The sequence below is a fragment of the Salvia hispanica genome, chromosome 3, assembly GCF_023119035.1.
Source record: "Salvia hispanica cultivar TCC Black 2014 chromosome 3, UniMelb_Shisp_WGS_1.0, whole genome shotgun sequence".
In the NCBI taxonomy this organism is placed as follows: domain Eukaryota; kingdom Viridiplantae; phylum Streptophyta; class Magnoliopsida; order Lamiales; family Lamiaceae; genus Salvia; species Salvia hispanica.
The window spans coordinates 44661669-44682611 of NC_062967.1; the positions used below are offsets into that span (position 1 = coordinate 44661669).

Here is a 20943-nt window from a genome sequence, read left to right on the forward strand (position 1 = left end):
GTAGCAGTATTAAAAGAAAAATGTCCTTATAAATCCAAAAGTTAATAGATTAGTGGGTAAGTGGCAATGGATGTCATTAGTGGGTAGTTAATCATGAAAAAAATGAAGAGATAGTATTAATATTTCATTTAGGTTACATAACCTGATATTTAAATTTAATAATATAGTAAGTGTATTAGAAAAATCTTTTTATATTATTAATGGCATTTATGTAATTATTTCCAAAACTCCCCTTTTATATATTTATACATAGGTCCATGATCAATCGAGATTTTTTAGGGTAATTGAAAATTGATATGCAATATTAGCCACTCATTTTTATTAAATGAGTGGTCCAGATTTTGCCACACAAAAAATATTTTTAGACTAATTTATTATGAAAAGGTATAATGGTCATTTCGTGTTTTAATTTAGAGTTTTCAACTTGTGTCTGGGATTGGGGATTCGTCTTCACCACTGTCTTCAATCCGGAGCAGCACGTCCCCTCCGGCTTCTGCGCCGCACCGCCGACCGTCACGAACGGCAGGCAGTCCACCATGTTCACCACCAGGCTCTTGCAGTCCAGAGCCGATTGCGCCGCCGAGGAGAGAGACAGCAGCACCGCGATTGCGAAGAAGGTAACTGCCATCTTCACGAAATCAGAATTTGCAAACTCCTGAGATTGTCGATTTACCAAGATATCCTCGAAGTAAAACTCCTCAGATCGTCGATTTCTGATTTTTCCCCTTCACGGCGCTCGATTTAAATCTGTGGCAGCCGCACCGGTTCTGGCAGAAACCGTCAACATCGACGTCTGACGTCGTTAGCACGACGTTAATTGCGTTGATTTTCTTGCCTTTAGATGCCAGATCTATGAGGTGTTTTTCGGTGAGAGATTTTCCGATTGAGTATGAATCGTCGAGGATCTGCTAGTTAAGGTGGAGAGAGATGAATGGATTTTTGGAGGAGGTGAGGTGGTAGTACTTCTCTGTTTTTTCCACCACGGGGCGACGAAGGGGTTAGATTGCGAGGGAGAAGGGGAGAGAGAGGTGATGAAATCGGCGACGATTGCGCGCTGAGAAGGGGTGAATTTTCCGTACCAAATTAGGTTGACCGGAGATTCTTCAGTGGAGGAGAGCTCCGTTGTGATATTTCAAGAGCTGAGTTTGTTGTATGTCTTCAACTAGAGAATTGGGGGTTGCTCTTGAAGCAATGTAGACATTCAAGAAATGAAATAGCTAACAATTTGAGAATGGTGGAAGAAGAAGCCATTTCAATGTTAACTACGGACATATAATGTTAAATACATATATAATCTATGTCAACTACTGATGAGTCTCGTTCTACGCCTTAGTTACTGGTCAGTATAACGTGCTTTATTGGATAATATCTGCAAAATAGTTGCTAAAGTGTGCAGGTTGAGGTACTAAATCAGGAGGAAAGGATCAGAAGGAATTGACGTGAAAAAGCAGCAAAAAGTGTACAACTAGCCAGTATGAGCAAAAAAAGTACAAACTGGCAATTATGGGAAGAAAAGGTGCAAACTGGCCAGGATGGATGCTACAGAACTGGACACAAGAAGGAAGGACTTGCTTGGAACAATCAACTGCTAAAGAGGGGCAAAGTTGTCATTTCTCATGAAGAGGCAGCCCTAGAAATTAGGGCAAGCCACCCTATAAATAGGAGTTGAACATAAGGAGGAATCACTTTATCATTTTTTTTACATCACTTATCACTTTGAGAACACTTTGTGGGAGAATAGCTCCATTAGCTCTAAGTTCCACTCTCTAAATCCAGCAGCCTGCCATGAAGATTCCGGCCACCAGCCGGCGGGGAGTCATCATGCCTGAATCATTCCAGCCGCCGTAGTCCAGTTCCAGTTTCAGAAGAAGCCATCAGCCATTTACATGCTTTCTTTTAATGCTTTCTTAGTTTAAGAACTTGTTTTACTTGCATTTGTCACGGATTTTAGTAGTTAATTTGTTTGAAGCATCTTTTGGTTTGAATGTTTGAATGAAGTTATGTTTTTATGGTTTTATTTGAGTTTCAGCTTTGTTATTGCTTTAAATCTCTCTAGTTAGCTAGATCTGGTAAACTTGGTAGTTTTATGTTGATTTCTGTTGCTTAAGTGCTTGAATCTACCTAGCTTAGTTAGATCTAATCTTTCCTTAAGTGTTTACAAGTTTTAATCGATTTAAATCTCTCAAAAATGCATGGAATTCGTTTCTACTTGTTTCTGTCACCTTGTCCTGTTGACCAGTATGCGTAAATTTCAGTATATACAATTTATGTCAACTACACACATATAATGTCAACTATATATACAATTCATGTCAACTATACACATATAATGTAAACTATGTGTACAATCCACACACATATAATGTAACGACCCGCCATTCTAGGGTACAATAATAATGGCGATCGCTATCTAGGAAGACTTAAATGCAACAAAGATCATAGGCTAGGGTCTCATTTAAAGGCAATTTACCAGAGCATTTAATGAACAATTAAGTAGGAGAAGAATAATGCCTTAGCAATGGAATCCAACAAAAAGGCTATCGCAATAAATGCTTATCAAAGTTTCAAAATAATTTCAACTGTTCCATATCCAAAATATTCCCACGAAATAAAAGAATTTAACCCAACCAAAAGATCACAAGTTTTCATAATATAGCGGAAGCGACCAAGAGAGAAGTGAAGCTATGTATGGAGACACAACGACACTTAAAGTTTTAACCGATCATGTTATTATTTCCTACTGAACACCGCCGCCCGCTCGTCACCGCTCAACCTGCACATAGGGAAAACACATGCAGGGCTGAGTACTATAATCATACTCAGTGGACTCATTGCCGAAAACAGTATTATCGCAAAAATAGTTATCATGCCATTTTCAAGTGTCCATCGGGGTTTTATCTTTAGAAAGGCCCGAGGCACCACAATATATATTCTTTATCAAATATCACGGTCGCGCAACCATTTTTCACATCGACGTTTACCATATCCTCATTCTACATGACAAGGAATGCGACCGCAATCCAGGTCACTAGACCGGCCAACCCGTACGCTGACACTCGGTCTAACATTGGTGTACACTAACCCAAGTAGAGTTTGCGGCTCTACAAGGATCCGAATTCGATTAAATCAATAGTGGCATAGCCACGAGGGATAGGCACGACAAAATAAATCAATGCATGATAACACATATCTCATTCTCATCAATATCAGTTTAGGACAATGTCCTTATTTTAAAAGAAAGCCCACCTCGTCGGCTTAGCTCGAAAGTATTCTCTTCTCCTTGTTTATCACGCTGAGAGCGCGATGTATCACCTTTAAATTAGGCGTATCACAAATCAGTTTTGAACATTGATTCAAAATCATGCATGTTCACGTTTCCCTTTTTCCCATTGATAAATCTTTAATATCAACATCCAAAAATCAAAGTACGATTAGTATATCGTTTTTATTTGAATAACAACTCCAAATTCACCACCAAATCGTGTCGCGCATGAGTGTTCTACACACACACAACACACGCACACGAACACAACACATGTGCACGCCTTCCGAGGCATGCACGCACACACACACTCGGTCACACACACACACACTTATCACATGCATCCCAAGTTCATCAATTTAATTCCCCTTCACTCAATCTAAATGCATGTGGACTCAAGAACACCGATTGATCGGTAGAAGAAGAAAGATTAGTATAGATAATACCTTTTCCAAAAGACTGAACGGTAGAAACAAGTTATAGCCTTGATTATTCAATAAAATCTTGAATTGCAGCTTAAATTCTTCTTCAAACGATGAAGAATCAATGGAGAAAGTAGGAGAAATTTTTGGAGAGAGTGGGAGAGAGATTTCGAAAATATGGAGGAGTGGGCGACGGTTTCTGATGAATTAGGTTTAGGATTTCTCTCTTATTTATAGAGTGTAGGATATAATATCTTTAATTAAATAAATTAAAGATTTGAGAAGATATGGAGAGATTTGATAGTAGAAGTTGGCGTGATTTTGGAGAGAATTTAGGGAAATTCGAAAATTCTAGGCTATTTAATTAGCCTATGATTTAATTCAAATATTTCACGGAGTAGAATAAAATAATAAAATCCTCCCCAAATAATAGTAGTAGGCGATTTTTATGCCTCTCCCACAAAGAATTTAAATTCAAATCCTAATTTAATTAGGATATGACAATATCTTCTTAGATATGGCAAGATATGGTAAGATATTCTAGCATATTTATATTTATTCATGGAAGAGAATAAATAAGGGATCAAATAATATAATAAACAATTCCTTCTTCCCTATTATATGAGATTTTCGAAAATCTCATGATAATCAAAGGTGGAGTTTTCGAAAATTCCAAGGTGGAATTAAAGTATAATTGGACTTTGGATTTAATTTGGATAATTATCCCAAACAAATAATTAAATCCAAGAAAAATATGATTCCTTCTCCAATAATAGTGATGGTCGAATATTTCAAATAATTGGGTAGGATATTTATGAAAATCCTATTTAATCTCACTAAACCCTTGGGAAAATAATTCACCACAATTATATTACTCCGCATCAAATATTCACATATTCGAATTTCACTTCCACTTCACATTTTCCACGACTTTGACCATTCCGCGGCCATGTCATATTTTCCACATCTTTGACTTTTCAACGCCACGTCATATTATCAACAAGTTGACTATTCAACTCAATCTCAACTCCCATACGCAATTAGGTCACAAAGACATCATGTAATTAATCACTCATCAATTAATCCACATATCATAGCATTTAAGACATTTAATGCAAAAATTTTATAACCCGAAAATTAGGGTTTGAAAAAGTGGGGCGTTACATATAATGTAAACTGCATATACAATTCATGTCAACTACACACATATAATGTCAACTACATATACAATTCATTTCAACTATACACATAATGTCAACTATAAGTTGTTGAGATTTGATGCATGCTGTTAACATTTGATGTGTAGGCTATTGACGATAATACCCCCTAGTTGACATAAACTACAGGCTGTTGACATCACGCGAAAATTGTGAATAAGTGACTAAGATTGCATTTCAATTCTCAATTAGGCTCAAAAATCTCAACCTAACAGAACCCTAGATAGATATACTATTTTCTCTTTGCACCTAACCTAAAAAACAACATTTCCTAAAATTCATTGTTGGTTCTAGATAGATATACTATTTTCTCTTTGCACCTAACCTAAAAAACAACATTTCCTAAAATTCATTGTCTATATCGAAATGGTATTTAGTTACTCATCAAACAAACCAATATAGATTTAATTAGTCCGCTTGATTTTAACCATAAAACTTATTGACGCAAGCTCAACCCCTCTTCTCATTAGACCGAAAATAGGATAGGCAAAAAAAGAAAATTAGCACATGTGCCGACGTTCAATTTTACATTTGTATTCACTAGATTTTCCTTCACCAGTTTTAATTAAACCGTAGAATGATGACACATCATTCCAAGGAAATTAAGCTACACATACCGCCTTGTGCGGAAAAAAGAATTCAGAGAGGCTTCCTTACACCATCCAATGACGACGGCGACAGCGACGACGACCGCCGCTGTTCGTCCTATCATCATTTCTCTCCTCGTCCTCTCCCTTCAAACAACCTCTCTCTCTCTCCGCGTCGAGGGAGACCATCTCATCCAATTCAAAGCGTCATTGAAGGATTCATCATCTCTCGACCCCACGTGGGTCGCCGGGACCGATCCGTGCGCCCGGGATCGGCCCTGGCTCGGCATCCACTGCAGCGATACGACCGTCTCGTCGCTCCTTCTCATGAACCTCGGCCTCTCGAATAAAGTAGAAACTACCATCGATGTTGTGCCGTTGGAGAAATTGGAAAATTTACGATTTGTTAGCTTGGAAAAGAATAGCTTCTCCGGGCCGATCCCGGAATTCAACCGGCTCGGCTCGTTGAAGTCGCTCTTCCTCTCCGGAAATGGATTTTCCGGAGAGATACCGAGCGGATTCTTCACCCACATGGGGTCGCTAAAGAAGTTGGAGCTCTACACGAACAACTTCTCTGGAAAGATCCCGGGTTCTTTGCAGCAACTCGATAGCCTGATGGAGATATTGCTGCAAAGGAACCGGTTCTCCGGCCCGTTCCCGATTTTGGATCAGGCATCACTGAAGGTTTTGGATTTATCTTTCAACAATTTGGAAGGGGAAATCCCTCATAGCATGCAGAGGCAGTTTCCTGCCGCTGCATTTGAGGGGAACCCTGGCGCCTGTGGGGTCGCCATCAATAAGCCATGCAAGGCTGTGGCCAACACATTGCCTCCCCTCGGGGGGGCAATCATGATGGCCAGCGCCACCACCAAATGGGTGGTGCTGGCTGTTGTGGTGGCGGTGCTGGTGGTCACGATACTCTTTAAAAAAAAGGATAAGAGTGACATGTTTAGCATGATCGGAAGGGATCCGAGCATGCACAGCCACCACGAGCACGCAGTGGAGGTCCACGCGCCGAGCATAAACCGGCGCGGGGTGGGGTCCTCACGGAGGGTTGGAAACCACAGTGAGAATGGGTCGACTAAAAAGGCTCACTCCAATCATGGGAAGTCGAGTGATCTTGTGATGATTAACGAGGAGAATGGGGTGTTTGGGATGTCGGATTTGATGAAGGCGGCAGCGGAGGTGCTCGGAAACAGCAGGATGGGGTCGTCGTATAAGGCAACGATGGCGAATTATGCGATACCGGTGGTGGCGAAGAGGATGAGGGGGATGAATAAGTTGAATAAGGATGCGTTTGATGTTGAGATAAGGAGGCTGGGGAGGATACGGCACCGGAATATTCTCCCGCCGTTGGCGTATCATTACCGGAAAGAGGAGAAGCTTCTGGTTACCGAGTTTGTGCCCAAGGGCAGCCTCATGTTTGTGTTGCATGGTACTCTTTCTTTCTCCTTTTTCACTTTGTTTTCATAATAGAAATCGTCGAGTTACTATATTTCCGTTTACAAAATACATTTAGAAGTCCTTTACTAATGTATATTGTGGGATGTAATAAAATATAAACTCGTAAAAATTACAAATCTTGAAATCTAAGAGCATCCTCAATGCATGCGGATGTCCCATAGCCTTCCTGACGGACTTCCCAAAAACACCTCCTGCCATGTCATTAAGGACATCCCATATCCTTCCCAGCACTGCCACGTCATACGGACTTCCCACTGCACAGTAGCGGACATCCCATAGCCTTCCCGCGCGGACTTCCCGCAATAAAAAAAATTCACAAGTGGTGCGAGTGAAATGAAGTTCAACGAGCCGTATATATTGATTTTGAAAAAAAAAATAGAATTATCGGATGTCCGTCCGCATGGGCAGACGACCCGCGGGACAATGGCGGATGTCCGCCGCGGACGGCGGTCCGTCGCCCGGCGAAAGTCCGGCGTTGATGATGCTCTTAGAGCGAGTTTGCATTTATCACTATCCAGTATTTCGTTTCATCAGATCAATACATTTTGTTATATTAGGTCATTTCAAATTTTCGTTTCATTAGATCCTTATATTAATACAGGTGATGGAGGCATCGCCCACGCGGAGCTGGATTGGCCGACGCGTCTCAAAATCATAAAAGGCATAGCCCGAGGGATGGGGTTTCTCCACACGGAGCTGTCAGAGCTGGAGCTCCCCCACGGAAACCTCAAGTCGAGCAACATCCTCCTCTCGAGCAACCACGAGCCTCTCCTCACGGACTACTCCCTCCACTCCCTAAGCAGCAGCGCGCAGTCTCTGCAGGGGTACAAGAGCCCCGAGGTGGTCCTCCACCAGCAGATCACCCCCAAGAGCGACGTCTACTGCCTCGGTGTGGTGATCCTCGAGGTGATGACGGGGAAATACCCGTCTCAGTATCACAACAACGGCAACGGCACCGACCTGGTGAAGTTGGCCAAGGAGGCCGTTGCCGATGGGAAGGCGGCGGAGCTGATTGATCCCGAGATTGTTAACGGGGGAGGCGACGTGGCGGATATGGAGAGGATGGTGTGTATTGGGGCTGTCTGCGTTGAGGAGGATCATGAGGCGAGGATGGAAATGAGGGAGGCGATAAGGAGTATAGAGGCCGTTCAACTTTGATAAACAAATTACTACTACTTTTTTTTGTAGAATTCATACTCATTTTTCTTGTACACCTTGTGTTGGATAAGTGTAGATGTCAGGTATCCGTTTCTTTTCTTATTTTTGCTTTTTATTTTATTTTCCTTGTACTCAACTCACATGGTCAATTGATCAATGAAAATGAGAAACAGTATTATTACATTAAGTTTATAATTTTAAAAGCATATTTAATAAGTAGTACCTCTGTCCCACAACGTGTCACATTTTACCATTTTGATCTGTCTCACAATAAGAATTACATTTTATTTTTACTATAAATGGTAAGTAGATCTCATATTCCACCAACCAATTCTACTCACATTTTATCATAAAATCTAATACTACCTCCGTTTTTTAAAAATAACAACTATTTCCTTTTTAGTACATTCTTTAAAAATAACAACTTTCAAACTTTCCATTTTAGGAAATTTCTACATCCCTAATAAAGTGGACCCCATTATCCACTAACATTAATTCAATTACTTTTTTCTCTCCCTCTCTCTTACTTTACCAATTTTTCTCTCTCTTTCTCTTACTTTACCTCTCACTATCTCTTAAAGCTAAATTGTGCATTAAAACCGTGTCATTTCACATCTCCCTATTTTTAAAAAACAGAGGTAGTATATATAAGTGGAACCTATAATCCATTAACTTATTCAATCCATTTTTCTTTCTATTTTTTAAAACTCGTGTCTACACTAAATGTGACACTTAATGTGGGATGAGGTAGTATTAGACAAATAAATTACAAAACTAAAATAATAGAACATGTATATCTATACACAAAATTGAAGTACCATCTATACAAATATAAGTTATACTTTCTTTATCTCTTAGAATTAGACCAAATTTGTCATTTAAGAATATCTCTTAAAAATGGGCTAATTCTATTGAAGAAAACTTTTTCCACTATAATAAGGTGAGTCTCATTCTCCAGTAACAATACTACAATCACTTTTTCTTTCTATCTTTCTATTACTTTACCAATTGTATATTAAAACTCGTGTCATTTCAAATGTTTTTTATTTTGTAAAGAAAGAGGGAATATAACTTAACTGATTATAATGAAACAATACTCCCCCCGTCCCACAAGGATATGCACTCTTTTCTTTTTAGTTCATCCTATAAGAATATGCAATTTCTAATTTTGAAAACTCTTATCTCTCTGATAAGGTGAGACTCATTCTCTACTAACAATATTTTAATCACTATTTCTTTCTACTTCTCTCTTATTTTAGCAATTTTACATTAAAATCTGGTTAAACCCAACATGCATATTCTTTTGGAATGGATGGAGCACTTAATAAAACCTAATCATTACAATTAAAATCTTCAAATCAAATTGACTCAGTAACTCTTGATGTAACAACCTACAATTGTTCATGGTTAAGAATAGATATTTCGAAATTAATTTAACATAAGCAAGTAGTAGACCTTGACGAGTGACGATATTGAAATTGGAATGAGAACTTTAGATCATAAATATTAAGAAACATAATAACTCAATCACGGTGTGTCTTTTTAAAACTGTTTATTTTTATAGAACATAGTGAATATAAAAAGAATGTGGATGAAATACTGAGAATGAAACATCTCAAAATGGAAAAAATGGACATATCATAGTGGACGACAGAGACGGATCCAGGTGGGGTCGGGCGGGGTTGGCCGACCCCACCGCGGGTCCATGCTTACACCGGAAAACTCTATCCGTATGTTTGGCGCCCCACGGAAGCCTCACTTCCGACCCACGGAAGCTCGGACTCTGAAGAGAAATTAATAAGAAAGTAAACTTGGAAAATTAAAGAAATAAAGAGAGGAAGACAAAAAGAATTTCGGGAGTGGATTACTTGTGAAAGAATAAAACGGCAAAGTTTGAATTTCGTATGAGTCAAGTTTGTTTTGGTAAAGAGAATTTTGAAAAAGAATGGCTAAACTGCGTAAGAGGGTGTTTAGATGGTGGCGTTAGTTTGAATTTATTTTCGTAAGACAACAAATATAATTCTTTAATATATTCTTAGTATTTAAACTAGATCGAAGAGTTCTTTTTGCTTTTGGATAATTTTTTATTAGTACTTAATATTTACTTTTAATTTTTCTAGAAATTACAATTGAAGTCGAGAGTGTTCGAACTCGGCACTTCGTACAATAATGTCTAACCTTCTTGCCGCTAGGACAAAGGCTCTGGACTAGTACTCCCTCCGTTCCATAGTAATAGGGACATTTTTCCATTTCCGTCCGTTCTATAGTAATAGAGTCGTTTCCCTTTTTAGTAAAAGTCAACACATTTTTCAACACATACTTTACTCTCTTTTACTTTTTTCTCTCTTCATATCTCTACTTTTTTCATTTTCTACTTTATTCTCCCTTTACTTAACTCACCTAACACAATTTTTCTTAATCTCCGTGCCGAAAAGTTTTGCCTCCATTACTATGGAATGGAGGGAGTATTATTTAATATGCTTGAGTTGCTTAAAGATGTCCGTTGCCTTTTTACGTTTTTGAATTTATTTTCATTTTTAGTTAATACGATTAATTATAATATTTGCAAATATAATTAATATAATACACCGAAAATATTAACAAAGATAGTCAGAATAAAAGTAATGAAAAAAAGTACAAGGAATTTTCATTAATTAAAAATAGAGTAAAAGCCAAAATTGGTCCTGAATATATGTCCATTTTATCATTTTGGTCATAAACTTTATCTTTTGAATTTTTTGGTCCTGTACATTTCAAATCGGATCACAATTGGTCCTCCGTTAACTATTCCGTTAATATTTAATAGTCAACGATTTTAATCACAATTTTGACCAATTTAAGCAACTTTTAATTATTTAATCATCAAAATTATTTTTTTAAACAAAATCATAAATTATTTGTTCTCATTGCCACTCTCATCTTCTTCCTCCACTAATTCTCTTCTCCCTCGTAACATATACTCCCTCCGTCCCGTTTAAGATGACACGTTTTCCTTTTTAGTTTGTCCCAACTAAGATGACACATTTCCTTTTTTGGTAACTTTCTCTCTCCAATTAATACACTCAACCACTTTTTCTCACTCCTATTAAAATATTCATCTTTCTTTATCTCTCTACTTTAATACTTACACCCACCTTCTCTCTCTCCAATTATACACTTTAACCAATAATTCCTAAAATCCTGTGCCAGCTAAGGAATGTGCCATCTTAGCCGGGACGGAGGTAGTAATTGTTCTGGTAAAATGAAGTACTCCTACATATTGTTGTTTTTGATTTATAAACTTTATTTCCCCCAAAAATGATCTAGGGTTTTTGGCAAGAAAAATCGAAAAGGGTTTTTGGCATATATCCCCTTTTTCCGCTTAAAGTAGTAAGTATTTTGTTTGTAGTGTTGATTGTAGAAGAAGAATTGGTTGCAGGTGGGAGAAGTGGGAGAAGTGGGAGAGCTGTCGGAAATATTTCAATGGAAAGAGGAGGTGGCAAAAGGGCTTCCTAGGTGGAAAGAGGAAGAGAGAACTCACGTCGGAGAAGAACTTTCAGACGTCTTGCTATACCTCGTACGGTTGTCGGATATGTGTGGGATTGATCTGGGTAAAGCTGCCCTCCGCAACATGGAGCTCAATGCACTCAAATATCCAGCGCCTGTCAACAACAATGACCGTGGAAATCAGTAGTAATTCTTCAACCAATGATGACTCTGTTTTGGTTTAACTCTTTCGTATTGTGGGTCTCGATTTTACGAGATGGAACTGTAGCTGCTTTTGTTGTTCTGTTTAAATTGCTCTTCGATCGTTCGTGATCGGCTTTTCTACATCCCCTATCAATAATTTATGATTTTATTTTAATGTTTTTTATGATTAAATAATTAAAAATTGCCTAAGTTGGTCAAAATTGTGATTAAAATCGTTGATTGTAAATCGTTGATCGTTGATTAACGGAATAGTTAACGGAGGACCAATTGTGATCCGATTTGAAATGTACAGGACCAAAAAATTCAAAAGATAAAGTTTAGGACCAAAATGATAAAATGAGCATATGTTCAGGACCAATTTTGGCCTTTACTCTTAAAAATATGAACATTTGCTAAACAAGTCAATGATATATTTTTTTAAAATAATAATTTAATCATTTTGTTTAATATAAAATAATTATTTTAACAAATATATAATTATTCTTATTAGCATCTGACCCCACGAGTTTAATTTTTTGGATCCGTCATAGCAATTGAGCATTACTCTCTCCGTCCCATAATAGGAAGCATTCTTATTGTGGGCACGAGTTTTAAGAAATGTAAAGAATAGTGAGTTGAAATAGTTAGTGGAACGTGATAAATTTTTTATATTAATTTTATAATAAAATGTGTGCGAAGTGAGTTAGTGGAATGTGAGAACTCATCATTTATGGTAAAAAATGAAGTGTGACTCTTATTGTGGGATTGATTAAAATGAAAAAGTATTGATCTTACAAACCGGAGAGAAAACTTAATTAGCTAAAATTGAGAAATTTGACAGTGTTGCACGAGCATTAATTTTAATAGTTGATTCATTTATCTTTCTTTGCTACTAATATTTTGTTTTATGATTATTATTAAGAAGTTATGATAAAAATAAGATTTTTGGAGTTTTTAACTTTTGATAAATTGAGTTTAAATTGTGTTTTTATTAAAAAAAGATAAAATAATAAAATAAGCAATACATGGTATATAAATATAAGTAATATAACTTAAAATGAATATAATAAAGCAATACACCCTCCGTCCTAGATTTGTAGTAACATTTTGCCATAAAAGTCCATCCCAAATTTGGAGTAACATTTAGAATTTACCATATTTGCACATAAAATTTTACCCCATTATTCACTAAAATTACACCCAAATGTCATTATCTATATTAAAATAAATTAAAACAAAAATAAAAAACCAAAAAGTCAAAGAGGGACTCACCTTCAACCATCTCACTTCATTTATTACACACTCCATCATCTCACTTCACCATCTCATTTCATTTATTACGCACTCCACTTCTCACTTCATTAATTACACACTCCATCAATTCCTTAAAACTCGTGCCATAACTAAATGTTACTACAAATGTGGGACGAATGGAGTAGTTTATAAACCTAATCATAATAAATTAAAATCTTCAAATCAAAGTGATGGAGGGAGTATTACTCCACCTAAGGGCATCCGCAACGCTATCTCTTATCCGTCTCTTAACTGTCTCATCTCTTCACTATTCATGGGCCCCACTGTACTTTTCAGCTCATCTCTTAACTAAGAGACAACACCTGCATCCCTCCATCTCTTAACCATCTCTTAACTATTCATTCAATTTCATTTTTTATTTTTAATTCCAACAAATTCAATTAATAAAAAACACACTTCACTATAAATAAAATAAAATTAAAATTTAAATACCTAAAAAAATAAAAAAGACATAATTAAAAAACTAGAAATTACAAATTGCACACTTAAACTCAAATAAAAAAAAATGGAGGCAAAGAATCAGAAGAATGAGTTCTCTAGTGACGATCATCTAACGGTTGCCAAATTTTGCCCAAATGTGCTCCATTAGATCCTCCTGGAGTTGGGCGTGGGCGGTAGAATCACGTGTCCTGGCCCAAATAGACAACCGCTCTTGCAAAGACGGATGCACTCCCGTTCGAGGCGGACTACTTGCGGTTGAGCTTCCCGGGGTTTCAGGGTCGAACCAATTTCCCGCCTCAGGTCCTACGTCGGCGACAATCATGTTGTGCAAGATTATGCACGTATACATGATGTCGACCATATTCTTCATAAACCACTGTCGAGCCGGGGCTTTGATAATGTTCCATCGAGCTTGGAGAACCCCGAACGCTCTCTCCACATCCTTGCGAGCAGACTCTTGCTTCTGCGCAAAAAGAGACTGCTTTTCGTCCGCAGGCCTGTTGAACGTCTTCACGAAGGTTGGCCACTTCGGATAGATGCCGTCGGCAAGATAGTACCCCATTTTATACTGGCGATTGTTAGCGACGAAGTTGATGGCCGGCGCTTTACCATTCAGAACTTCAGCGAAGAGGTCGGAGTTGTTGAGCACGTTGACGTCGTTGTTCGAGCCGGGGACCCCGAAATACGCATGCCAAATCCATAGCCGGTAGTCGGCGACGGCCTCGAGTATAACGGTGGGGTGGGTGCCTTTGTGGCCGCTCATGTATGACCCCCTCAACGCCACGGGGGCAATTCTTCCATTGCCAATGCATGCAATCGACACTCCCGAGCATCCCGGGGAATCCGTGCACTTGTTCGTGAAGACGGAGCGAAACCGACAATCTGCGGTGGTTGGCTTCTTCAGAAATTCGGCGGTCAAGGCTGCCCGGACGCCTTTGCAGAAGTTCAACAAACAAAGTCGCCAGTGGATTCTCCGACGTGCAGGTATTCGTCGAACGCATCCGCCGTTTGTCCAGTAGCAAGCTGACGGATCGCCGCAGTATATTTCTGGAGCGTCGTGTGGCTAGGACGGCCAACAGCGTCGAACCCTTCTCTAAAGAACTCTTCCCGTGCCGCCAATGTACTCGCGATATGCAAAAATAGCGGGCCTGACGTACGAAAACGGCGACAAGTAGATATCTCCCCACACCGGGTTCGGACTGAAGTAATCACGTTCCAACCTTGCGGCGGCTTCCTCCCGGTTACGGTGGATGTATGTCCGGCGTCGCCTAGGAGGCGCGACGACTTCCTCCTCCCTACATCGATCTTCTTCTAGCGATTCTTCCATTATTCGACGCATTTGCTCAAATGGATCCATAATTGATTAAATTTGGGAGAAGAAAAAAATAAAGGAATGATTTTATAGAAGTGATTGGAGAGGAAAGAAAGAGAGATGAGAGAATAGATGTGTGTTTGTGTGTAAAATGGAGAATGGAGAAGAGTATATATAGAATATAAAAAAAAAAATTAAAAATATGACCGTTCATATTACCGTTTTTTTTTTTTTTTTTTCGAAAAATCTGATTTTTATATAAAAAAATTGAATTATGACGTCATAAATCCGACGCCCACTCGCGGGTCGGCGAGTGGGCGTCACGCCAGCCGCCTGCGCGCGCCACGTGGCGTCGGGCGTGTGTCTCTCCAGTTCGAGGCTGGCCTCGCCAGGACGCGTCGGGTGCCGAGACGAGACGGGAGCCGCAACGCTGTCTCGATGCCGTCTCGTCTCGTCGAGACGAGACCGAGACCGCAACGAGGCAGCGTTGCAGATGCTCTAATCATTATATAAATCTCTCTGCTTTATTTCATCTAACAACTCTTCCTAAAATCTCGTGGCATTCAAGAATACGGCCATCTTGATAGGATGGAGGAAATATTAGTTTTTGAAGAAAATATAAATTTAGTTGTCCGAACGTATTATCACGTGTAGTAACTAGCGAATCATAGTAATAAAGATACTTGTATTGTCTATCCTCCTTACGTTTGTCACTATATGCAACTACATAATTTTGGCAGGATACACCACGAAACAATTATTTTACACTAATAAGAAGATACGCAGCGTGAAGTACTTTTAGATTTAACTCAAATATTACTCTCTTTGTTTTAAAAGAATATGCATTTTTTTTATAAACACAAGTTTTAATTTAAATTAAAAAAGTAATAAAGAGTTATAGAAAAAAATTAATTAAAATATTAGTAGAGAAAATAGTTTTCAAATTGAAAAAATTCATATTTTTGTGAGACCGACTAATAAGGAAATAATGCATATTTTTGTCCCCGAATAAAAATTACCAAAAAAAAAAGAGAGGGAAGTAGTAGGTGGTACAGTAGCATCATATAAACAGGAGAGAATGGATGGAGAGTAAAGCGATAGAGATTGAAAATGGGATCAACATCACCAAAAAGCTCTAAAGTCGTGGCAAAGCTCAACCTCAAACCTCATCCAGAAGGAGGGTTTTATTCTGAAACATTCAGAGACACCACTGTTAACCTCTCTAAATCTCATCTCCCACCACAATGTAACCCCTTCTCCCTCTTCTCTACTTTTTTCGTTACTCGCTTTCTCACTCTCTTCGTCTCAAATTACTTCCCCGTAATTGAGCATGAATTTCTCTATTTCTTAGTGGATTTCATTTTGTATGTCGGTGGGCTTGCTTTCCCTGTTTTAGGTCTTCGTAATTGCTGTAATTTCCTAAGCTGATTTGTAATTAGTTTTTTATTCAATGCATCAATTGAAACGCCGGTTTGTTGGATGTAGCAACAGTACTAGCAATGAACTATGCCTTCATTGAACTTTATGTTGAACTCAATAACTTGAATGCCAATTTTGATAAAATTATGACTGTTATATCCATTCTGCTCTTTTTTTCATGAACAATTGCTTAACATGTATGTCCCCCAGTACAGAGTTTTAGTTTTGCGATGGATTTTATCTGTTATGATTAGATTATTAGATGATCTCAGCGATGTGCGTTGGCTGCCAAAATCAATCAAGGTTATATCTCTTTAGAATCACATTTTAGAACTCATAAGATCAGACTATGGGCATTTGTATCCTGGGAATGGGCAATTTTCCACCTGCTCTCACTAGTGTTTTTACAGTTTAAGAGTCCTATAAATAATTGGTTAGATGTGCCAAGAGACTCTTCTGATGCTACAGAAGACAATATTTTAACATTAACATTGAAGTGTGCAAACATTTTAATGAGCTGAACTTGAACAAACATCGGGCGTTTATATTTTAGCATTGGCCTAGATAGATAGAAATAGACACAAGGCCCAAGACCCTTGATAATCTCTACAATTTGAGCTAAATTTTCTCGATTCATATCCCATTGAAATGAAAAAATGGTAGGATTGGGGAAATTTTAGTATTGAGGTAAAAATACGTGACCTTAGAATATGGGATCAACCATGTTCAATTTAGATAGATTCAGTCCTCTTTTGCATCAATTTCAATTTTCAATCAAACTCAAGATACTGAAACACCGTATTAATAAGGAATATTAGATTAACCAATTCCAACCACTTTTTTCAGTTGGGAACTCAAGTTAGGACTTAACATGACATAGGTCTTTTAAACAAATCAAAGTATGTTGGCTCATCTCTGAGCCATGTCCCCTTTCCCAATTTTGTAGATGGTTTCGTACATCTAAACCAGTGTCACGTGCTGAATGCTGCTCGCATCATTTAGTCTATTTTCACCAAGTAGAGCATTTGATCGCTTGATTCACTTTCAACTGATCTAGGCATCTAGAGATAAAATTTTGGGAAATTCTTGGCCAACCTTGTATTCTTAACCATCTTAGTGGCTGCCACTTGTTTCTTACTTCAGATTATAATTTTGTGAAGCATTTAATTTTGGAGTGCAAATATTCTTAACCATTCTATTCTCACTAAATTATGTTTACACTAGCATTGCATACAAGTTCTAAAGTCAATCTGCCTTCACTTCCTCTCTCTGCTGGTTAAACCTGCAAGAGTAACTGTATCTTGCAGAATTTGTTAATGTTCAAGTTAAAAATGGGATTACATGTAATATTTTATGTTGAGTTAATATATATACTATAATTGTACAGTTTGCACTTTGCACTTATAAAAATCATTATTATAACTGTATGCTTGTTTTGTCTTCCATGCATAAGTTATGGTACTACTGTAGCAGTGCTATGCAACTAAAAGTTGGAACTCTACGAAGTTTTATGGGTTTTTTTTTTGCAATGTTCATGCATTATTAGAATTTTGGCGATTGAAGACAAACTTCCCTTTCCTTTTTTCAATTCAAATCACCCTAGATTTTGCTTCTTTTCCGTCTGGGGTTGTAGAAATTTTCAGGGGTTAAGTTGTTTTGCCATTGAAACAGTAATATTAGTTTTTAGTAGAGGGTCAGGGGCAGATATAGGTACAGCCAAGTGGATTAAGGCAATGGATTGTTAATCCACCACGCACTGGAGTTACTTTCATTTCACCCCCCAAACTCTATCATCACTTATTCCCTTTGTGTTTTTATAATTTATTGAATTTCCCTTTTTGTTTGTGTTTTAATAATTTATTGAATTTCCCCTTTTTATTATTTTTATGGGTGAATTTAGTGTTTGTTGATGTTTCATAGAATGATTTTCCTAATATTATGAAAGGCCAAGTGGCCAACAGCAATTTAGTATTTTTCCCTCAAAGCGTAGGAATTGTTATGGTGATACAATGAGAGTAAAAGGGAAAGTTGTCGGGGCTAAAAGTAAACAACTGAATGTATAGTTGTATACACTATACAGAGTCATAAATGAGGTGATACTCAGAAGATATTTGGTGGAGCAAAGGAACTAAACTTTTAGGGGTGAATCAAATTTCCATATATAAGTGTGCTTTTTATACTGAAATTCAAAAGAATGTTTTCAATTTGCTTACTCAATATTAAGAATTTGTTGGCAATTGACCCTGAGAATTTCATGCTGCTTAGATTTGGTGATGGGATGATTTTCCCCACGACAAGCGTGCAAAGCATCTTATGATAACAAAGCAGTGTCTCAACTGATTCATTGCTCCACTGCATTAATTTTTTGGCTTTGTAGCTGGAATATTATCATTGTTATTCACTATACTAGAACTCAAGAATACTAATACATGTAGAATGTGGGTGTAGTACTAGTTCCTCATCTATTTTTCTTAGTCTTGATTCTAATTTTTCCTGCAGATAAGGTTGATCGACCTGTCAGTACAGCCATATACTTCCTATTGCCTTCTGGAAGTGTTTCTCACCTCCACCGCATTCCCTGCGCAGAAGTCTGGCATTTTTACTTGGGAGAACCCCTAACGGTATGTCTACATCGACCTCTAATATGATATCTGAATGCTCAAATAATCTTAGCATTATGGTTAATTGGATTCAGATTACTGATTCCTTAAGGGACATTTTCTTTATGGAAAAGGTGGAAAACAAATATATTCACTATTTCCCAATCTTTTCACATGTTCAGTAAGTTGTGGATAATTTTCCCTGGGCAGGATAGGATTTTCTTTTTGGGCAGCTTGTTTTCCCTCCATTTCACTCCATGAAATATACTATCACATTTTATCATGTTTTTTTCTCCCTAGAGAACAAGGGATACAAAAAGATGGGAATGGGATGAAAATGGTGGGAACCAATTATCCCATCTCTTCTTATTTCTCGAAATAAATTTGCAACCAAAGAGAATGCATCCTAAAAGATGTAGAGAAGTACTGATTTGATTTTCCTTTCTTTTGTCACATGATTCTTGCCTCGTGTGATATATATGCAATCTTGTAAGCTGAAAAAGTGTGGTTTTACTATTCATTTTGTCATGTACTAAAACAATAGCTTAAGTCATGTTACTTATGTTATGCCAATTTTCATCTCAGGTGGTAGAACTCAATGACAATGATGGGACTGTAAAATTTACATGCCTTGGACCCGATCCACTTGCTGACAATCAAGTAGTTCAGCACATGGTGCCTCCAAATGTCTGGTTCGGCGCATTCCCTACACAGGATATCGACATCTCATCTGATGGCGCTGTTAAACGAGCCACAAGGGATCACGAAGCACACTTTTCTCTTGTGGGATGCACCTGCGCGCCTGCATTTCAGTTTGATGATTTTGAGCTGGCAAACCGCACTGAGCTTGTCTCTCGTTTCCCCAAGTACGAGTCCCTCATCACTATGCTCACCTTGGCTGAATGAATTGCCTTTACGTGTCACTGCAACAAATGATGTTTCACTGTATGATTTGAGGTGTTCACATGAATTTTTCTTTCATGCTACGTTGATCTGGTCTCTTATTTTGTATTTTGTACTATGATGAATGGATATTTATACAGCTTGTTGATTATGTACGAATAAAGTTTTGCTCTGATCATATTCCCACTTACCAATCTCTAAACATTGAAAATGTTGGAAACACTTCTACATCACCTGGATGCTAAAATCACACTTTTCCAGATTAGCATCACTTCTCATTTTTTTTTTCTTTTGGTAATTGCAATATCTTATTTAAGGTACATGATTTGAACTTGAGACTTTTGGCGTAAACATTGACTATTCTACTGTTAGGCCAACATGTAACACTTTTTTTCCAACTCCAATTGAGTTCCTTTATAAATTAGTACAGTAGCATTTTTAAATGAATAGTAGACTATGGAGTAGAAGAAATATCTCCCGAGGATTGTTAAACTTTCAATATTTCATCTGATTTTGCAAAGTTTGCAGTGGAATCGAATTTGATATCATATATATATATATATATATATATATGACGCATTGAATATTGGGAGTAACCAAAAATTAGTAGATGTTAGTACTGCCTCCGTCCCACAATAAGAGTCCACTTTTCCATTTTAGTCCGTCCCACAATAAGAGTTCACTTTTACTTTTACTATAAATAGTAAGTAGGTCTCACATTCCACTAAATCATTCCACTCACATTCATTTTGAAACTAATAAATAAAAGTGAGACCTTTACTACACTAATTTTTTCAACTCACTTTTCTTTATATTTCTTAAAATCCGAGTCAAATGTGGGCTCCTATTCTAGGACCAAGGTAGTACTTATAAAAAAATAAGATACTTTTATTAAAATTGTGAAGTATGCTATTTTTCACAATAGAATACTTCATTTTTTTGGTTTTTTGGTAGTTGAAAATCATTCATTTTTATAACTGCTGTTGTATTTCAATAAAACGACTTTAAAAAAAAAAAACCGACGATGCGCATTTATATAAAAATATATAAAACTGAAAATGTCAATAAAAAGTATTAATATATTAAAATAAATTAAATACTACTAAGAGCATTTCCAATGGAGGATGTCCCGGCGGACGTCGGACCGCCGTGCGGGAAGTCCGCGCGGGACATCC

The 20943-nt window shown here is 37.6% G+C and overlaps 2 protein-coding genes and 1 pseudogene across 3 annotated transcripts; 2 read left to right on the plus strand and 1 right to left on the minus strand.

Moving 5' to 3' along the window:
- Window positions 1-698: 698 nt before the first annotated feature.
- On the minus strand, window positions 699-1747 carry LOC125210292 (annotated as a pseudogene).
- Window positions 1748-5566: 3819 nt separating this feature from the next.
- Window positions 5567-8246, plus strand: LOC125210293 (pollen receptor-like kinase 3). Its single transcript, XM_048109845.1, has 2 exons — window positions 5567-6923; window positions 7554-8246. Exons 1-2 carry the CDS (start codon window positions 5567-5569, stop codon window positions 8108-8110), a joined length of 1914 nt encoding a protein of 637 aa, XP_047965802.1. The 3' UTR covers window positions 8111-8246.
- A 7672-nt stretch (window positions 8247-15918) lies between these two features.
- Window positions 15919-19946, plus strand: LOC125216865. Of its 2 annotated transcripts, none has more exons than XM_048118643.1 (3): window positions 15919-16218; window positions 18765-18886; window positions 19451-19946. In XM_048118643.1, the coding sequence occupies exons 1-3, from the start codon at window positions 15957-15959 to the stop codon at window positions 19769-19771; spliced, it is 705 nt and encodes a 234-aa protein (XP_047974600.1). In that variant the 5' UTR covers window positions 15919-15956; the 3' UTR covers window positions 19772-19946. The 2 variants fall into 2 exon arrangements, with proteins under 2 accessions (XP_047974600.1, XP_047974601.1); XM_048118644.1 differs by having other exon boundaries at window positions 15919-16092.
- Window positions 19947-20943: the final 997 nt, after the last annotated feature.

Coding starts and splice junctions, on each gene's coding strand:
- LOC125210293 (XM_048109845.1), top strand. CDS start 5,567: ATGACGACGGCGACAGCGACGACGACCGCCGCTGTTCGTCCTATCATC. Junction 6,924..7,553: donor CCTCATGTTTGTGTTGCATG/GTACTCTTTCTT, acceptor ATATTAATACAG/GTGATGGAGGCATCGCCCAC.
- LOC125216865 (XM_048118643.1), top strand. CDS start 15,957: ATGGGATCAACATCACCAAAAAGCTCTAAAGTCGTGGCAAAGCTCAAC. Junction 16,219..18,764: donor GGATTTCATTTTGTATGTCG/GTGGGCTTGCTT, acceptor TTTTTCCTGCAG/ATAAGGTTGATCGACCTGTC. Junction 18,887..19,450: donor ACTTGGGAGAACCCCTAACG/GTATGTCTACAT, acceptor TTTTCATCTCAG/GTGGTAGAACTCAATGACAA.